The sequence below is a fragment of the Entelurus aequoreus genome, linkage group LG01 (assembly GCF_033978785.1).
Source record: "Entelurus aequoreus isolate RoL-2023_Sb linkage group LG01, RoL_Eaeq_v1.1, whole genome shotgun sequence".
Lineage (NCBI taxonomy): Eukaryota > Metazoa > Chordata > Actinopteri > Syngnathiformes > Syngnathidae > Entelurus > Entelurus aequoreus.
In genome coordinates, this window is record NC_084731.1 from 59325984 (window position 1) to 59346893 (window position 20910).

Here is a 20910-nt window from a genome sequence, read left to right on the forward strand (position 1 = left end):
AAACATGCTAGGCTAAACTGCAGTCTACTAGCAGCTACACCACAGCCTAGCACACACTAGCACTCAAGCTAGACATCACAATAAGCGTCCCTAATTAAACAATATTGCAGTCTAAAACAGCACATTTGTATCAAAGTATCAATCATTTATAGTTGCATAGCACTTATTACAAATGTGTCTGGATCATTCTTTTACTGCATCACCAAAAAAAAAAACCCACTCCAATTCAATTTAAAGACAGCATAAGTCTGTCATAATTAATATTTTTCTTACCTACCATGTTTCTCGGGTGTCATTAAATTTGATCGAGCCTTTTCTAACATTCCTACAAAATAGTAAAAGTAGCTGATATCGTGCCAGATTGGTATCGGTATCGACCAATACTCAAGGCACTTCTCATAGTCACTGCAAAAGTGAAAAGAACACAAACAAAAATAAAGGGACATTTTAGATCACACAAATAATGACAATCAACCTTTTCCACAACACCCACTGTGGTTCCTTCCTGCTGCTTCTGACACACCAAAAAGTCGATTTAGTCCTCGATGCATGTTTATACTTTTTTAGGGTTTGAGATGAGTACCCAATAGTCAAAGCCATAGCTGCTGTTTTTGCAACCAAAGGGCATTTTTGGAGGGGTCGCACAAATACAATTTTATACTAAACTTACATCGGGCTTGAAAGTGTGACGTGGAAGCGCAATGGATTGTGGGTATTGCTGGACTCTGCTTATTTACGCCAGGGTTTTTCAACCTGAGCCAAGGCACATTTGTTTCATTTAGAAAACATTGAAAAATGAAACTCAGTAGTCGATATTGACAGTAAAAAGTCGTTCCGGCAATTGTTGGATATGACTTTAAACCATATCCGACATCACTATAGCTCTTGTCTCAAAGTACTGTCACGACCTTATTTTGATTTTTTTTTGTGTTTTCCTGTGTCTTGCGCTCCTATTTTGGTGGCTTTTCCTGTTTTGTTGTTATTTTCCTGTAGCAGTTTCATGTCTTCCTTGAGCTCTATTCCCCGCACCTGCTTTGTTTTAGCAACCAAGACTATTTCAGTTGTGCAGCCGCTATCCTTCTTTGTGGGGGCATTGTTGATTGTCATGTCATGCTCGGATGTACTTTGTGGACGCTGTCTGCTCCACATGCTGCAAGTCTTTGCTGTCGTCCAGCATTCTGTTTGTCTTTACTTTGCAGCCAGTTCAGTTTTAGTTTTGTTTTCCATAGCCATCCCTAAGCTTCAATGCCTTTATTTAGAGACACTCACATTTTGTTTATTTTTGATTTAAGCATTAGAAAACATTAAAAAAATAAACTCAGTAGCCGATTTTGACAGTAAAAAGTCGTTCTGGCAATTGTTGGATATGAATTCAAACCATAACCGACCATCACTATCGCTCTTGCCTCAAAGTACTGTCAGGACCTGTCACATCACGCCGGGACTTATTTGGAGTTTTTTGGTGTTTTCCTGTGTGTAGTGTCTTGCGCTCCTATTTTGCTGGCTTTTCCTGTTTTGTTGGTATTTTCCTGTAGCAGTTTCATGTCTTCCTTGAGCTCTATTCCCCGCACCTGCTTTGTTTTAGCAACTAAGACTATTTCAGTTGTGCGGACGCTATCCTTCTTTGTGGGGACATTGTTGATTGTCATGTCATATACGGATGTACTTTGTGGACGCTGTCTGCTCCACATGCTGCAAGTCTTTGCTGTCCTCCAGCATTCTGTTTTTGTTTACTTTGTAGCCAGTTCAGTTTTAGTTTCGTTTTTCATATCCATCCCTAAGCTTCAATGCCTTTATTTAGGGACACTCACCTTTTGTTTATTTTTGGTTTAAGCATTAGAAAACATAAAAACAATGAAACTTAGTAGTCGATATTGACAGTAAGAAGTCATTCTCGCAATTGTTGGATATGATTTCAAACCATAACCAAGCATGCATCACTATAGCTCTTGTCTCAAAGTACTGTCACGACCTGTCACATCAGGCCGGGACTTATTTGGAGTTTTTTAGTGTTTTCCTGTGTGTAGTGTCTTGCGCTCCTATTTTGGTGGCTTTTCCTGTTTTGTTGGTATTTTCCTGTAGCAGTTTCATGTCTTCCTTTGAGCGCTATTCCCCGCACCTGCTTTGTGTTAGCAATCAAGACTATTTCAGTTGTTGCTATCCTTCTTTGTGTGGACATTGTTGATTGTCATGTCATGTACGGATGTACTTTGTGGACGCTGTCTGCTCCACACGCTGTAAGTCTTTGCTGTCCTCCAGCATTCTGTTTTTGTTTACTTTGCAGCCAGTTCAGTTTCAGTTTTGTTTTGCATGCTTGAATGCCTCTTTTGAGGGGCACTCACCTTTTGTTTATTTTATGGTTTAAGCATTAGATACGACGTTTACAAAGCAATTAGCTACCTGCCGCCACCTACTGATATGGAAGAGTATTACACGGTTACTCTGCCGAGCTCTAGACAGCACCGACACTCAACAACGGCACTTTATATACGGATTATAATAACTGATTTGCAGAAAATATTTTTAACCCAAATAGGTGAAATTACATAATGTCTTAGTGGTTGAAAAACACTGATTTACGTGATTTTTTTTTTTTTTTCTTCAACCAGCTCAAAACATGGAGCAAACATGCGACATGTTTAACTGCCACATTACGATGGCTGTCATGGTCGCTTCGGGAAAACAAATTGGTAAGATTTGTGTCATTTCCAGCGTAGCAGCAAAGCTAAGGAAGTGGGGCTAGTGAGCTAATAAAGAGACGATGAATAGCCTGGCTAGCAGCCGTGAGACCATCAAACATGACTTTTAACGCCATCACCCAGTACCTGCTGGTGTGTTCATGGCATTTTCACACTGCTACCTTTGACTCAAAAACTGTTTTATTCTGTTGCACACGTAGCATTTAGTAGGATGCTAGCTATGCTAAGCTAGCTGCGGGTTTCGAAAAACGCACAGTATTTGAGAAAAAAGCAATACCTCTATTCATAGATCAATAAGTGAGAAGACTTTAAATATTTCCCACATGAATGCAGAGTGTGTCTCACAGGTGAAATATATTTAGGACAACTCCCAAAATTCCGAGGTCTTGCACACAGTTGGTTTGTCCGTGAGTCTTTTCCGACTTCCCAAATGTTTGTCCCGTATAAAAACCAAGCCGAGATACAAGACACGTTCAGCAGCTAGCTCAAATCTCGTCTTTGGGACGTGAAGTGAATTATTTCACGTCATAATATGTCTTGCATATGGTGAATGTTTATATTCATCTTGGAGAAAGCGAACCATCAGTTTAAGTATTATTAAAGTATTATTAAGTATTCCATCCATCCATTTTCTACCGCTTGTCCCTTAAGTATTACTAAGTATTATTATTATTATTATTATTATTATTATTATCAAGTAGTATTAAATCGGGCCTCTTTGTGTTGACATTTGCATGTGGACTGGAGTAGTTCAGGCAATAAATCAGCAATAAAATTAGACCTCGGTATGCAAAGGTGATAGCCCTATCCGTGAGAAGAGACTACATGTTTGGCTTAACACCAACATTTAAGTTACGACCCGCATCTGTTGTTTTTCCAGGCACTCGCACACAAAAATCTCCTTTTTCGCTCAGTGGCTTAGTGGTTAGAGTGTCCGCCCTGAGATCGGTAGGTCGTGAGTTCAAACCCCGGCTGAGTCATACGAAAGACTATACGAATGGGGACCCATTAACTTTAACTGCTTGGCACTCAGCATCAAGGGTTGGAATTGGGGGTTAAATCACCAAAATGATTCCCGAGCGCGGCCACCGCTGCTGCTCACTGCTCCCCTCACCTCCCAGGTGGTGAAACAAAGGGTTGCGTCAAATGCAGAGAGTAATTTCACCACACCTAGTGTGTGTGTGACTATCAGTGATACTTTAACTTGAACTTTTATGGTCAGGGTATGCTGTCCTGACTTAGCACACACCCAGAGACAGGAAGGAGGAATATAAAAACTGATGGTTTGGCTTCCTCAAGTGAGGAGAGACACATTTTTGGACTCGATCTCCTCCAGGGACTACTTGTAAAAAAGCAACTTTTAGTTCAGTAAAGCGTCTCTGACGTCTCTTTTGAATCAGCCGCACCGCCGTGTCACCCTACTGTCCGGACGAGGATGAGAAGACCAGAAATAAACATCAGACGTTCTCAAATGGATCAATTCCACCAATTCTACGTCTTTTGGAAGGAGACTTTGGAACAGAGTCCAGTTTGTTTCCATACAGTCCCAAGATTTTTGAACTTTTGAATCCAGTTTGTTGCTCTCTCTCAAAATACCGCTGGTTGAGTACGGACATGTAAACAAAAACTTTGGCTACCCAGTACCCACAATGCATTGCCACATCAGGCGCCCTTTAGAGCCTTATTGTGTACATGGTGTTCAAAATGAACCAAAACGATACAAACTCCAAATCTAGCTTCATCTTTCAAATACATATATATATATATTTTATTTTTTTAAATATTTTTTTTATTTTTTATTTTATTTTTTTAAATGTATTTATTTATTTTTATTTATTTATTTATTTATTTATTTATTTATTTATTTATTTATTTATTTATTTATTAATCAGTCCAACAAAATATTACACAATAATACAATAATAATACAATTCCAATTCCAAAACCAACATACAGCACTTTGGCTACCCCTGTGGTAAATTTTAAATGTGCTTTATAAATAAAGTTGATTTGATTTGATTTGATACAGAATAGCAATCAACTGAGTGATTGAGGGACCGTGTACCTTCCGTTCATTCTGTTTCCAATTCTGAAACGCAAATCAAAAAACAAAGATAGATATCGATTTTTATTATAAATGGCAGTTTTGAAAACAAACACCAAAGGGTTGATTTTCATTAAAATATTGCCATAAAACACAAAAATCCAATTCTTCTTCATAAAAACTGCAAAAATGTGTGTTTATCTGTGTGATGACAAATTGAACCCGAGGCAGTTATTTATCTTTTCCTTTGCGTTTAGCATGTTTTTAGCATAACGCTAACATCTTTGTTCAGCAGGAGTCCTATTGTCCTTTTGAAAAAGTCTCATTTAATAGTTGTCCAACTTTTGTTTCAGAATTGAAAATAGAAAAAAATGGCCTGAAATGTGTTTTTTGATTTGCATTTAAGTCTTCCGTTCATTCTATTTCCAATTCATTTTTGCATTTTAGATGAACATATATTAGATTTTTGTGTTTATCTGGAAAAAATAAAAATCCATAAAAGGAAAACAGCACACAATTACATTTGATGGCAATATTTGAATAAAAATCAATCCTTTTTTGTTTGTTTTAAAATCTGCCATTTATAAAAAAAAATCAAAAAACCTCCCTAATTTTATTTTTTGATTTGCGTTTCAGAATTGGAAATAGAATGAACGGAAGGTACACGGACCCTTAGGTCTGTGTAACTTCCGTTCATTAAAACAAACAAAAAAGGGTTGATTTTCCATCAAATTTGATTTTGTGCTGTTTTCCTTTTATGGATTTTTGTTTTTCCAGATAAACACAAAAATCCAATTCTTCTTTATACAAAATGCAAAAATGTGTGTTTATCTGTGTGATGACAAATTGAACCGGAAGCAGTATTTTAGCTTTTCCTTTGCGTTTAGCATGTTTTTAGCATAACACTAACATCTTTGTTCAGCAGGAGTCCTATTGTCCTTTAAAAAAAGTCTCATTAAATAGTTGTCCAACTTTTGTTTCAGAAATGAAAATAGAAAAAAAGGGCCTGAAATTTGTTTTTTGATTTGCATTTAAGTCTGTGCGCTTCCGTTCATTCTATTTCCAATTAATTTTTGCATTTTAGATGAACATATATTCGATTTTTGTGTTTATCTTGAAAAATTAAAATCCATTAAAGGAAAACAGCACACACTTAAATTTAATGGCAATATTTGAATGAAAATCAACCCTTTTTTGTTTGTTTTAAAATCTGCCATTTATAATAAAAATTGAAAAAACGGATGATTTTCATTAAAATGTTGCCATAAAATAAGATTTTGTGCTGTTTTGCTTTTATGGATTTGAATTTTTGTAGATAAACGCAAAAAAAATTAGCAAAAATGCGTGTTTATCTGTGTGATGACAAATTAAACCGGAAGCAGTATTTTAGCCTTTCCTTTGCGTTTAGCATGTTTTTAGCATAACGTTAACATCTTTGAGTCCTATATATAAAGTGTCATTAAATAATTGTACAACTTTTGTTTCAGAAATGAAAATAGAAAAAATGGTCCGAAACTCGTTTTTTATGACTTCTGCTTAACAAAGATGTTAGCGTTGTGCTAAAAACATGCTAAACGCAAAGGAAAAGCTAAAATACTGCTTCCGGTTCAATTTGTCATCACACAGATAACCACGCATTTTTGATTTTTTTTTCCGATTTTTGTGTTTATCTGGAAAAATAAAAATCCATGAAAGGAAAATAGAACAAAATCCAATTTTATGGCAATATTTTAATAAAAATCAACCCTTTTTTGTTTGTTTTGAAATCCATCCATCCATCCATTTTCTACCGCTTATTCCCTTCGGGGTCACGGGGGCACTGGAGCCTATCTCAGCTACAATCGGGCGGAAGGCGGGGTACACCCTGGACAAGTCGCCACCTCATTGCAGGGCTGTTTTGAAATCTGCCATATATAATAAAAATCTAAAAACGGCCCTAATTTGGTTTTTTGATTTGTGTTTCCGAATTGGAAATAGAATGAATGGAAATGTCCGTGTAACTTCCGTTCATTAAAACAAACAAAAAAGGGTTGATTTTCATTAAAATATTGCCATTAAACTGGATTTTGTGCTGTTTTCCTTTTATGGATTTTTACTTTTCCAGATAAACACAAAAATCAAATATATGTTCATCCAAAATGCAAAAATGCGTGTTTATCTGTGTGATGACAAATTGAACCGGAAACAGTATTTTAGGTCCGTTTACCTTTCCAATTCTTAAATGCAAATCAAAAATCAAATTTCAGGCCATGTTTTCCTATTTTTATGTCTGAAACAAAAGTTGGACAACTATTTAAGGAGACTTTTTTTAAACAACAATAGGACTCCTGCTGAACAAAGATGTTAGCATTATGCTAAAAAAAACATGCTAAACGCAAAGGAAAAGCTAAAATACTGCTTCCGGTTCAATTTGTCATCACACAGATAACCACGCATTTTTGCATATTTTTTTCAATTGTTGTGTTTATCTGGAAAAATAAAAATCCATGAAAGGAAAACGGCACAAAATCCAATGTTATGGCAATATTGAATCAACCCTTTTTTGTTTGTTTTAAAATCTGCCATATATATATATATATTTTTATGTCTGAAACAAAAGTTGGACAAGTATTTAATGAGACTTTTTTTAAAAGGAACAAAGATGTTAACGTTATGCTAAAAACATGCTAAACGCAAAGGAAAAGCTAAAATACTGCTTCCGGTTCAATTTGTCATCACACAGACAAACACACATTTTTGCATTTTGGATAAACATCAATTGGATTTTTGTGTTTATCTGGAAAAATACAAATCCATAAAAAGAAAACAGCACAAAATAAAATTTAATGGCAATATTTCAATGAAAATCAACCTTTTTTGTTTGTTTTCAAATCTGCCATATATAATAAAAATCGAAAAACGGCCCAAATTTAGTTTTTCATTTGTGTATCACAATTGGAAATAGAATGAACGGAAGGTACACGGACCGACATGCCTCATCGTTTACATTACATTTTTTATATAATCTTTAAAAAGAAAAAAGAAACATTTGATGGGATGATTTTCTTTTCCCCGCATCCTAACTATGTGATGCCTCGTTTCAATCATTGGCATCTCTGCACTCTTGTTTGAACAGTGGTAATATGAGCAGCAGTGCGATCTATTTTTAGTTCCGCGCCATCAGTTCCCACCAACGTCTTCCTCTCCTCCCGCCGTGTGAATGCATGATGACTTTAGTGCGGCAGACAATGGAGGTTTTTTCCCTACAAGTGTACTCACTCGTGCATGGAGGTGTGGGACTCACACCCTCTCCTCTACCGGCATGCTTCTTTCTATTTATTCTTTCACGCCGCACAGGCATGACGTCATCCGTGCGAGAAATGCAATCGTCCTCAAAGCATGAGCAATATTATCTTCAGAGAGGACTCTGCAGAGTGCATGAAAGCTACAAAAAAACTCTGAATGTGACAAGAAATGAGAGTTTGCTGGTAGAAAAGCACACTATGTATAACTATGAAGCAATATAGTATTGTGTTTGTAATAAAGCACCAGCACTGGGAAACATGCGTCTCTTGTCGACCTTCGGACCGATGGTGAAAGATCTGTCAAAAGTATTTGGCCACCTGCCTTTACTCACATATGAACTTGAAGTGCCATCCCATGGAATTGTCCAAAATGTTTTTGGTATCCCGGAGCATTCAAACTTCCTTTCACTGGAACTAAGGGGCCAAGCCCAACTCCTGAAAAACCAACCCCACACCATGATTCCTCCTCCACCAAATTTCACCCTCCGCACAATGCCGTCCGAATTGTAGCGTTCTCCTGGCAACCTCCAAACCCAGACTCGTCCATCATATTGCCAGATGGAAAAGCGTGATTCATCAGTCCAGAGAAGGCGTCTCCACTGCTCTAGAGTCCAGTGGCGACGTGCTTTACACCACTGCATCCCGCACTTTGCATTGGACTTGGTGATGTATGGCTTAGATACAGCTGCTCGGCCATGGAAAGCCATTCCATGAAGCTCTCTGCGTACTGTACGTGGGCTAATTGGAAGGTCACATGAAGTTTGGAGCTCTGTAGCAACTGACTGTGCAGAAAGTCTTTGCACTATGCGCTTCAGCATCCGCTGACCACTCTCTGTCAGTTTACGTGGCCTACCACTTGGTGGCTGAGTTGCTGTTGTTCCCAAACTCTTCACTTTTCTTATAATAAAGTTGACTTTGGAATATTTAGGAGCGAGGAAATTTCACGATTGGATTCGTTGCACAGGTGGCATCCTATGACAATTCCACACTGGAAATCACTGAGAGCGGCCCATTCTTTCACAAATGTTTGTAGAAACAGTCTCCATGCCTAAGTGCTTGATTTTATACACCGGGCCAAGTGATTAGGACACCTGATTCTCATCATTTGGATGGGTGGCCAAATACTTTTGGCAATATAGTGTATTAGTTCCTCAATGAGCAAGAAAATGGGTCAGAGACGTGACTCATTTACAACTTTCAGCTGGGCCTCCGGCAAAGTGCTGCTAATGAGGATCAAAGGAGGCTCCCATCTGCTGGTTTCCACCTGGACACTTTCTGAAATGAGGGGTTGACGGCCTGAGGTGGAAGACCTTCACAGAACTGAAAACACTGAAGAACGGAGAAAGGCTTTGGCGTCTCAGTCCAAAGAAATATGATCTTTGTCCAACAATCACTCTCCTTTCAGTACAAGTCTGTCAAAGTCAAGTTTATTTCAGGAATAGATCCATCTGCCGGCCGCTTTATTAAAAATAATAATTTCAGCTGCGATCACGTCCATCTCGATGCCCTGACCCACCACCAAAAATGTGCATCAGTATAGTCTGCCATCACCTAAAGTGTAGATTGGCCATGGCCTGGGGCAGTTTTCACCACGAGGCTCCACCTACTACGAGTAGATACTGGACCCATCGGGCACTTCAAGGTGTCATCATCATCATTTCTACCAAATAAGATCGGAACTTGTGGAGCTGTGTCACAAATGTTTCATGTGTTGTGGCGAATCATCGGAGCAAAGTTTGGTGCCATGCCACGCCCACATCATATGGCGTAGGCAAAATTTGTTCCCAACTTATCATCACCCCAATGTGTTGTATCTGTAATTTTAACCGCAACTCTTTTGGTCAAAGTCCCTAGGAGGAGTTTGTAAAGGTACGACCATTTTTTTTCCTAAGAAAATGACCAACAGCCTTCCGAAGTTTGACGACATGCCACGGCCACATTTTATAGCGTAGGCAACATTTGTTCACAATTTATTATCGAATAATGTGTAGTATTTGTAATTTTAACCACAACTCATTAGGTCAAAGTCCCTAGGAGAATTTCGTAGAGGTACGAACACTTTTTTCCCCAGAAAATTGCCAACAACCATCCAAAGTTTGGTGCCATGCCACGCCCACATTTTATAGCGTAGGCAAAATGTGTTCCCAACTTATCATCACCCCAGTGTGTTGTATCTGTAATTTTAACCGCGACTCGTTTGGTCAAAGTCCCGAGGAAGAGTTCCTAAAGGTACGACCACTTTTTTTCCTAAGAAAATGGCCAACGACCATCCGAAGTTTGACGCCATGCTACGCCCACATTTTATAGCGTAGGCAAAATTTGTTCACAACTTATTATCGACTAAATGTGTAGTATTTGTAATTTTAACCTCAACTCATTAGGTCAAAGTCCCTAGGAGAGGTTCGTAGAGATACAAACACTTTTTTCCCCAGAAAATGGCCAACAACTATCCAAAGTTTGGCGCCATGCCACGCCCACATTTTATAGCGCAGGCAAAATTTGTTCGCAATTCATCATCGCCTAAATGTGTTGTGTCTGTAATTTTAACCACGATTAATTGGGTCAAAGTTCCTAGGAGGAGTTTGTTATGGTACGAACCCTTTTTTTCCCTCCAAAATGGCCAACATTTATTCAAAGTGTGGCACCATGCCACGCCCATATTTTATAGCGTAGGCAACATTTGTTCTCAATTTAACATTCTTTAAATGTGTAGTGTTTGTAATTATAACTGCGACTCGTTTGGTCAAAGTCCCTAGAACGGGGGTCGGCAACCCGCGGCTCTAGAGCCGCATGCGGCTCTTTAGCGCCGCCCTAGTGGCTCTCTGGAGATTTTTCAAAAATGTATGAAAAATGGAAAAAGATGAGGGGAAAAAAATCTATTTTTTTTTGTTTTAGAATGTTTTCTGCAGGAGGACAAACATGACACAAACCTCGCTAATTGTTATAAATCACACTGTTTATATTAAACATTCTTCACTGATTCAAGTATTTGGCGAGCGCCGTTTTGTCCTACTTATTTTGGCGGTCCTTGAACTCACCGTATAGTTTGTTTACATGCATAACTTTCTCCGACTTTCTAGGACGTGTTTTATGCCACTTCTTTTTCTGTCTCATTTTGTCCACCACACTTTTAACGTTGTGCATGAGTGCACAAAGGTGAGTTTTGTTGATGTTATTGACTTGTGTGGAGTGCTAATCAGACATATTTGGTCACTGCTTGACTGCAAGCTAATCGATGCTAACATGCTATTTAGGCTAGCAATGTGTACATTTATGCCTCATTTGTAGCTATATTTGAGGTCATTTAGTTTCCTTTAAGTCCTCTTAATTACATTTATATCTCATGACACATGTAATATGGCTTTTAATTTTTTGCGGCTCCAGACAGATTTGTTTTTGTATTTTTGGTCCAATATGGCTCCTTCAACATTTTGGGTTGCCGACCCCTGCCCTAGAAGGAGTTTGTAAAAAGTACGACCCCTTTTTTTCGGCAAAAAATGGCCAACAACCATTGGTGCAAAGTTTGGCGCCATGCCACGCCCACATTTTATAGTGTAGGCAAAATGTGTTCGCAATTGATCATCGCCTAAATGTGTAGCATTTGTAATTTTAACTGTGACTCATTAGGTCAAAGTCCCTAGGAGGAGTTCGTAAAGGTACGACCGCCTTTTTTTGCCAAAAAATGGCCAACAACTATCCGAAGTTTGCCGCCATAACACGCCCACTTTTTATAGCGTAGGCAAAATTTGTTTTACATTTATCATCAACTAAATGTGTAGTGTTTGTAATTTTAACCACGATTCATTAGGTAAAAGTCCCTAGGTGGAGTTTGTTAAGGTACGAACCCTTTTTTTCTCCCAAAAATGGCCAACATTCATCCAAAGTTTGGGGCCATGCCACACCCACATTTTATAGCGTAGGCAAAATTTGTTTGCAATTTAACATTTCCTTAATGTATAGTATTTGTAATTTTAACCTCGATTCAGTAGGTCAAAGTCCCTAGGAGGAGTTCGTAAAGGAACGAACCCTTCTTTTCCCCAGTAAATGGCCAACAACTATCCAAAGTTTGGCTCCATGCCACACCCATATTTTATAGCGTAGGCAACATTTGTTCACAATTTATTATCGACTAAATGTGTAGTATTTGTAATTTTACCTCAACTCATTAGGTCAAAGTCCCTAGGAGAAGTTCGTAGAGGTACGAACACTTTTTTCCCCCAAAAATGGCCAACAACCATGCAAAGTTTGGCGACATGCCACGCCCACATTTTATAGCGTAGGCAAAATTTGTTCGAATTTCATCATCAACTAAATGTGTAGTATTTGTTATTTTAACCAAACCTCATTAGGTCAAACTCCCTAGGAGGAATTGGAAAATGTATGACCCCTTTTTTCGACAAAGAATGGCCAACAAGCATCCGAACTTTGGCGCCATGCCACACCCACATTTTATCTGTATTATCTGTAATTGTAATCGCGACTCGTTTGATCAAAGTCCCTAGGAGAAGTTTTTAAAAATGTTACCACTTTTTTCCCCCGAAAAATGGCCAACAACCATTGGAGCAAAGTTTGGCGCCATGCCACGCCCACATTTCATAGCGTAGGCAAAATTTGTTTGCAATTTATCATCGCCTAAATGTGTAGTATTTGTGATTTCAACCGCAACTCATTTGGTCAAAGTCCCTCGGAGGAGTTCGTAAAGGTAAGGTACCTTTTTTCCCCAAAAAAATGTCCAACATCCATCCGAAGTTTGGCGCCATACCACGCCCATATTTTATAGCTTAGGCAAAATTTGGTCGCAATTTATTATCGCCTAAATGTGCAGCATTTGTAATTTTTTAAATTGTTTTTATTTTTATTTATTTATTTATTTATTTTTTAATAATGGCCTGCCCAGCTTTTCGGGCAAATCATATAGCAGATGTAGATGCCCATATCGGCTGTTCAGATTTACTTTAAAAAAGAGAAGTGTAGGATACTTCTCTTGTTGCCTTATTTGTATTTTGACTTTATTAAATGTATTTATATTATCATTTGGTGCAGCCGGGCCGGAGCAGGAGGGGATAGAAAGAGAGAAAAAGGAAGACAGAGGGGGGAATTGTGGGGACAAGAGGGGGATTAGACAGAGAGACAAAAACAACAACAGCAAACACAACAACAACAACAACAACAACAGAGCAACTTCAGCAAATACGACATGTACAAATATGATGGTAAAAGTAATAGCAAATAAGCAGTTAGCGAAAATAAGAAATAATACAGAAATGACAATGAGCATTATTACACTAAAAATGGAGCAATATGAATACCAATAGAAATAGTGCTATTGATAATAAACAATACCAATACTTTACCTTTATTATCTACAATACAATTGTTCAAATGCAACAATACATATACGTAATGATAACTTGAGATACGAAAGAATGCAGAAAAATGGAGGGGAAGAAAGAGAAGCAACCTACATTAACCTTGTAGAATGTTATAGTAACAATAGGTTAAGCTTTGTCAGTGTGCCATGTGTTATACCCAGTTTACCCTAGGGCAACAACGTTAATATATGTTTGATGAAACGTAATTATGTGCATGAGTGTATGTGTGCATATGTACTTGTATATGTACAGTATGTGTATGTGTGCTTGTACAGTGAATGTATATGTACAGTATGTGTATATGTGTGTTTGTACAGTGAATGTATATGTATAGAATGTGTATGTGTGTGTTTGTACAGCGAATGTATATGTACAGTATGTGTATACAGTATGTGTGTTTGTACAGTGAATGTATATGTACAGTATGTGTATATGTGTGTTTGTACAGTGAATGTATATGTACAGTATGTGTATATGTGTGTTTGTACAGTGAATGTATATGTGTAGTATGTGTATGTGTGTGTTTGTACAGTGAGTGTATATGTACAGTATGTGTATACGTATGTTTTTACAGTGAATGTATATGTACAGTATGTGTATACAGTATGTTTGTATAATGAATGTGCGTGTGGATGTACGAACTTTGAGTGTGTAAATATGTACTGTATTTATTTGTATATAGTGAGTGTATATGTACAGTATGTGTATACGTATGTTTTTACAGTGAATGTATATGTACAGTATGTGTATACAGTATGTTTGTATAATGAATGTGCGTGTGGATGTACGAACTTTGAGTGTGTAAATATGTACTGTATTTATTTGTATATGTATGTGGGAGCGTAGGTACCTATGTATGTGTGTATGTATGTGTGTGAGTATATGTGAATTTGCATGTACAATACATTTGACTCCCAGTGTGTGCGGGAGCCAGAGTACAGCCCCAGCCTCCCAGAGAGCCCATCCCACAAACAATAGGTGTGGTGCCCAGGGAACCAGGGACCACCGCCCCCACGCAGCCAAGCCGGACAGCGACAGGAACCCCAGAGCCTGGCCCACCGCGCCGCCCACAAGGGCCAGCAGCAGGCCGCAGACAGACGCACCCGGCAGAGGACAAGGCACGAGAAAAGCAGGGGGCAGCCAGACCCCAAGCCAGCGAGAGACCACACCCCACACGGACAGAAAGGCGGGACGCCCCGCCCGAGGGGCCCGGAGACCCCCCGCAACCGGACGGGAAGACCGCCCCCGCCCCACCGGCAACCGGGCCCCCACGAGCCCCCCCCCACCCCCGGAGAGCATTTGTAATTTTAACCGCAACTCATTAGATCAAAGTCCTTAGGAGGAGTTCGTAAAGGTACGACCCCTTTTTTTGCCAAAAAAATGGCCAACAACCATCGGAGCAAAGTTTGGCGCCATAACACGCCCACATTTTATAGCGTAGGCAAAATTTGTTCCCAATTCATCATCGCCTAAATGTGTTGTGTCTGTAATTTTAACCACGATTCATTAGGTCAAAGTCCCTAGGAGGAGTTTGTTAAGGTACGAACCCTTTTTTTCCCCAAAAAATGGCCAACATTCATCCAAAGTTTGGCGCCATGCCAAGCCCACATTTTATAGCGTAGGCAAATTTTTTTCTCAATTTAACATTCCTTAAATGTGTAGTATTTGTAATTTGAACTGCGACTCGTTTGGTCAAAGTCCCTAGAACGAGTTCGTAAAAAGTATGACCCCTTTTTTTCGACAAAAAATGGCCAACAACCATTGGTGCAAAGTTTGGCGCCATGCCACGCCCACATTTTATAGTGTAGGCCAAATTTTTTCGCAATTGATCATCGCCTGAATGTGTAGTATTTGTAATTTTAACTGTGACTCATTAGGTCAAAGTCCCTAGGTAGGAGGAGTTCGTAAAGGTACGACCCCCTTTTTTGCCCAAAAATGGCCAACAACCATCCAAAGTTTGGCGCCATGCCAAGCCCACTTTTTATAGCGTAGGCAAAATATTTTTTAAATTTATTATCGACTAAATGTGTAGTATTTGTAATTTTAACCACGATTCATTAGGTCAAAGTCCCTAGGTGGAGTTTGTTAAGGTACGAACCCTTTTTTCCCACAAAAAATGGCCAACATTCATCCAAAGTTTGGGGCCATGCCACCCCCATATTTTATAGCGTAGGCAAAATTTGTTCGCAATTTAACATTACCTAAATGTGTAGTATTTGTAATTTTAACCTTGACTCATTTGGTCAAAGTCCCTAGGAGGAGTTCGTAAATGTACAACCCCTTTTTGTCCCCAAAAACGAAAGACGAAAACCAAGATGGCCGACTCCTGCCATTTTCGTGTAGATACGTGAAACTGGTAGGATGGGCTATTTATTTTCCAATTTTAAAGGTGGCGCTGGAGAGCCAATTTTAAAATGTCATTTTTGTCACCCAGAAATATAAAAATGTTCGCCATACCTGACACGCATGCAAAATATGGAGACTTTTTGTGCATGTTGAGGGCCTCAAAAAGGTGGTCGTACATATGGAAGACCAAGTAGTAATTTCAATAAGGTTCTTGCTCCTCGGGCCCTAATAATAATAATAGTAATAATAATAACAATAATAATGATAATAACAATAATAATTACAACAATTATAACAATAATAATAATAATGATAATAATAAAAATATTAATAATAATAATAACAGTAATAGTAATAATAATATTAATAATAATACCAATAATAATGATAATAATGATAACAATATTAATAATAATAACAATAATAATAACAATAATAATGATAATCATAGTAATAATTATAATAACAATATCAATAATAATGATAATAATAATGATAACAGTAATAATGATAATCACAATAATATAATAATGATAATATGATAACAATAATAACAACAATATTAATAATAATGATAATAATAATAACAATAATAATGATAATAACACGGTCAGGTGCAAGCCTGGCTCAGGGAGGAGGACGCCCCTGCCATGCAGAGTCTCCATGGATTGTACCAACTAGTCCTTTCAACAAATTAATTATAATGATAAACATAAAAATAATAATAACAATAACAATATTAATAATAATGATAACAATAATATTGACAATAATAATAACAATAATAATGATATAATAATAACAATAATTTAATAATAATGATAATAATAATGATATAATAACAATAATTTAATAATAATGATAATAATAATAATAATAATATAATAATAATAATACTATTAATAATAATGATAATAATAACAATAATAATGATAATAACAATAATAATGATAATCAAAATAATAATAACAATATGAATAATAATGATAATAACAATAATAATGATAATAATAACAATAATGTAATAATAATAATAATAATAATGGATTAGCTTCATAAAGCACTTTTCTAGACACTCCAAGTGCTTCAGTAGCTGCATTTCCATTACCCCTAGAACCTAAATATAGCAATAAGAAACTGGTGATGGAAACACTCATATTTTGAAACACTTCTCTTCTTCTTCTCCAGCCTGTTTCACTCCACTGCAAGAGAAAGGCCTCTTCACCAATTTTCCATTTTGTTCCATCTGGAGCTATTCTGTGCCAAGTAATGCCACTCTGCTGTTAACTCTTCCCTCCATCTTCTGCTTTGTCTCCTTCTTTTCCTGATTACTGTCTGGGAGTGCTTTCTGTTGTCATTCCTCCTGGCAACGTGTCCTGCTAAATAGATACATTCTAGTTTTTTGTTACAGAGGATTTCAAAAATAAAAAATAAAGTTTTTCTTCTTCCTCTTGCCCATATTTTATAGCGTAGGCAAAATTTGTTCACAATTTATTATCTACTAATCAACTCATTTGGTCAAAGTCCCTAGGAGAAGTTCGTAAAGGTACAACCACTTTTTGCCCCAGAAAATGGCCAACAACTATCCGAAGTTTGGCGCCAGGCCACGCCCACATTTTATGGCGTAGGCAAAATTTGTTCCCAACCTATCAATAAATGTGTAGTATTTGTAATTTTAACCGCGACTCGTTTGGTCAAAGTCCCTAGGAGGAGTTTGCGAAAGTACAAACCCTTTTTTTCCCAAGAAAATGGCCAACAACCATCCGAAGTTTGGCGCCATGCCACGCCCACATTTTATAGGTAGGCAAAATTAAACATTCCCTAAATGTGTAAATAATAAATAATAACAATAATATAATAATAATAATAATAACCACAATATTAATAATAACGATAATAATAACAATAATGATAATCATAATAATAATAACAATATTAATAATAATAATAATGATAATCATAATAATGATAATAATAAAATAATTTTAAAAAATCGTTTTTTCTTCTTCCTCTTGCTCGAGCATACTTCTTGTCCCTCGGGAGCTTCCGTAGCTGGCGCCGTCCCCTTTACTTCCTTAGCGCCGCCACCTAGCCAAACATGCTAATGCTAACGCTAACGAGAGCGAGATGTTTGTTTAAAAAAAAAGAAAAGTGTTGTCAGTACTTCGGTTTAGTGACAACGGGCGTGTAACGCCGCAAAGTTTGTTTTAAAAAAGTTAGCAGCGCGACAACCTTGTTCCAGCGTCTGAAACCGAAGCCTCTAGCCGAGGGCGGGAAATACAACTCTTTACCTGGCCGACAAGACGCAACAACAAGCAGACTACGGACTAAAAATCACTTTTATTATGATGGACTCATTTACACAAGGTATGTATGATGATACTATGTATGATGATGCCAAGTACGATGACACTATGTATGATGAATGATATCATGCATGATGATATCATACATAATGATACTATGTATGATGATATGGCTGGCGTCCTGGTGCAGCCTCAACAACCTGGAGCTGAACGCCCAGAAAACAGTGGAGATGATCATGGACTTCAGGAAAGTCACAGCCCCACCATCCCCCCTCACCCTGATTGACTCTCCCACTCCCGTCTCCATTGTGGACTCCTTCCGTTTTTTGCCATCCTCGAGTCCATCCTGACCTCCTCCATCACCGTGTGGTTCCCCGGCGCCACAGTCCAGGATAAGCATCGACTGCAGCGCATCGTACATGCTGCTGAGAAGGTGATTGGCTGCAAGCGCCCATCCCTCCAGGACTTGTTCTCCTCCAGGACCAGGAGGCGTGTGGGTGGGATCACAGCTGACTCTTCTCACCCTGGACACAAAACTATTCTCCCCTCTCCCCTCAGGCAGGAGACTACGGTCCATCCAGACCCACACCTCCCGCCACCTGAACAGTTTTTTCCCCTCGGCCAACAGGCACATGAACAATAACTCCTAACAGTAGCTCCTTGAATTCCCTGAATTCCTTCTAAGTCTATAACAAGATCTGATAGCTCAGATACAGCTCTTGTTATTACCAAATCTGTGTTATGTGTTTTATGTTGCACGATTGCACCAAGAAAAAATCCTAGTTTGTGAACCCGTTCTCAAACAATGGCAATAAAACTATTGTATTCTATTCATATCATGTACGATGATACTATGTATGATGATATCATGTACGATGATACTATGTATTTTTTTTAATTTTTTTGTCCTGTCCAGCTTCTCAGGTAGATGCCCATATCGGCTGTACAAATTTACTTTACAAAAGAGAAGTGTGGGATACTTCTCTTGTTGCCTTATTTTTGTATTTGACTTTATCAAATGTATTTATATTATTATTTGGTGCAGCCGGGCTGGAGCAGGAGGGGATAGAAAAAGAAAAAAAAGGAACACAGAGGGGGAAATTGTGGGGACAAGAGGGGGGTAAGACAGAGACAACAACAACAACAGCAAACACAACAATAACAACAACAACAATAGAGCAACATCAGCAAATACGATATATACAAATATGATGGTAAAAGTGATGGCAAAGAAGCAGTTAGTGAAATAAATAATATTACACAAATGACAATGAGCATTATTACACTACAAATGGAGCAATACAAATACCAATAGAAATAGCGCTATTGATAATAAATAATATTAATAATTGACCTCTATTATCAACAATACAGTTGTTCAAATGCAACAATACATATACGTAATGATAACTAGAGATACAAAAGAAAGCATAAAAATGGAGGGGAAGAAAGAGAAGCCAGCTATATTAACCTTGTAGAATGTTATAGTAACAATACTGTAGGTTAAGCTTTGTCAGTGTGCCATGTGTTACCCAGTTTACCCTAGGGCAACAACGTTAATATACTGTATGTTTGATGAAACGTGATTATAAACATGAGTGTATTTATGTATATGTACTTGTATATGTACAGTATGTGTATATGTGTGTTTGTACAGTTAATGTACTGTATATGTACAGTATATGTATATGTTTGTACAGTGAATGTATATGTACAGTATGTGTATATGTGTGTTTGTACAGTGAATGTGCGTGTGGATGTACGAACTTTGAGTATATGTATTTTATCATCATACTATGTATGATGATATCATGTACGATGATACTATGTATGATGATACCATGTATGATGATATCATGTATGATGAGAAAGAAGCACAATAAGCAGTTGCTCTACACACCTCCGTGATGTGTAAGTGAAAAAGGCTGCGTTTACGTTTTCTACTTACTAAACAAACTATAGTCCTCTCAATGTTGTACTTCATTATTTATTTGGACACAACATATAATTCTCCATTTTTATATCGAGTTATTCAAGACAGTAGTTTGCACTTTATTAATCGGAATGTTGGAGATAGTTTATTTGCATGCTAAATGTGCAATGCTTCATTTTTGTTAACACAATTATTCTGTTCAAGCAGAAGTATTTCTCCCCAAGGGAAACTCTCAATTTAATTATTTGAAAATTATTCCATGAAAAGCACAATTTATATCTGGTCTAAAAATAACAACATAACCGTATTTTCCGGACTATAAGGTGCACTTAAAATCCTTTCATTTTCTCAAAACTCGACAGTGCGCCTTATAACCCGGTGCGCCTAAAGTACAGAATAATTTTGGTTGTGCTTACCGACCTCAAAGGATTTTTATTTGGTACATTGTGTGTCAAGACTTGGTCCTTGGGGTTTGTTTTTCCGGAAGGCAACGGAAAGTTGGCGCGGGCAAGACGTGAATGTGAGTACACGATTTTATTTAACACTATCAAAAAAGAACAAACGAAAGGCGCGCACAATGGCGGAGGTACAAAACTTGGCTAATGAAAACAAAAGACTTGCACAAAGGCAAACAACTATAAACATGAAACACAACTTACTTGGCATGGAACTGTGAACATGGCATGAAGCAGAGTGATGATAACGTGTGATGTCGCCAAGCAGACTAACAGAAAACAATGGACTTAAATAATACAGACATGATTGACAAGAGGTGTGTGAGTCCGAACGTGAAAACAGGTGTGTGACATGACAGGTGGAAACTAATGGGTTGCTATGGTGACAAAACAAACAAAAGTGCACAAAGAGTCTAAAAACAAAACAGCACATGGCCAAACAAAAACATGATCAACACAGACATGACAGAG

The 20910-nt window shown here is 37.7% G+C and overlaps 2 protein-coding genes across 2 annotated transcripts in view; both read left to right on the plus strand.

The window, feature by feature from the left end:
- LOC133655265 (neuritin-like) overlaps positions 1–19055 on the plus strand; it is a 38095-nt gene extending 19040 nt beyond the window's left edge. The window contains exon 4 of the mRNA XM_062055258.1: positions 16934–19055. The gene's annotated coding sequence lies outside the window, so the exon portion shown is untranslated. The remainder of the gene's footprint in view (positions 1–16933) is intronic.
- LOC133655258 (EEF1A lysine methyltransferase 3-like) overlaps positions 9482–20910 on the plus strand; it is a 477733-nt gene continuing 466304 nt past the window's right edge. Inside the window, exon 1 of the mRNA XM_062055248.1 lies at positions 9482–11183. Coding sequence (XP_061911232.1) covers positions 11082–11183 — 102 coding nt within the window. The 5' untranslated portion in view covers positions 9482–11081. The remainder of the gene's footprint in view (positions 11184–20910) is intronic.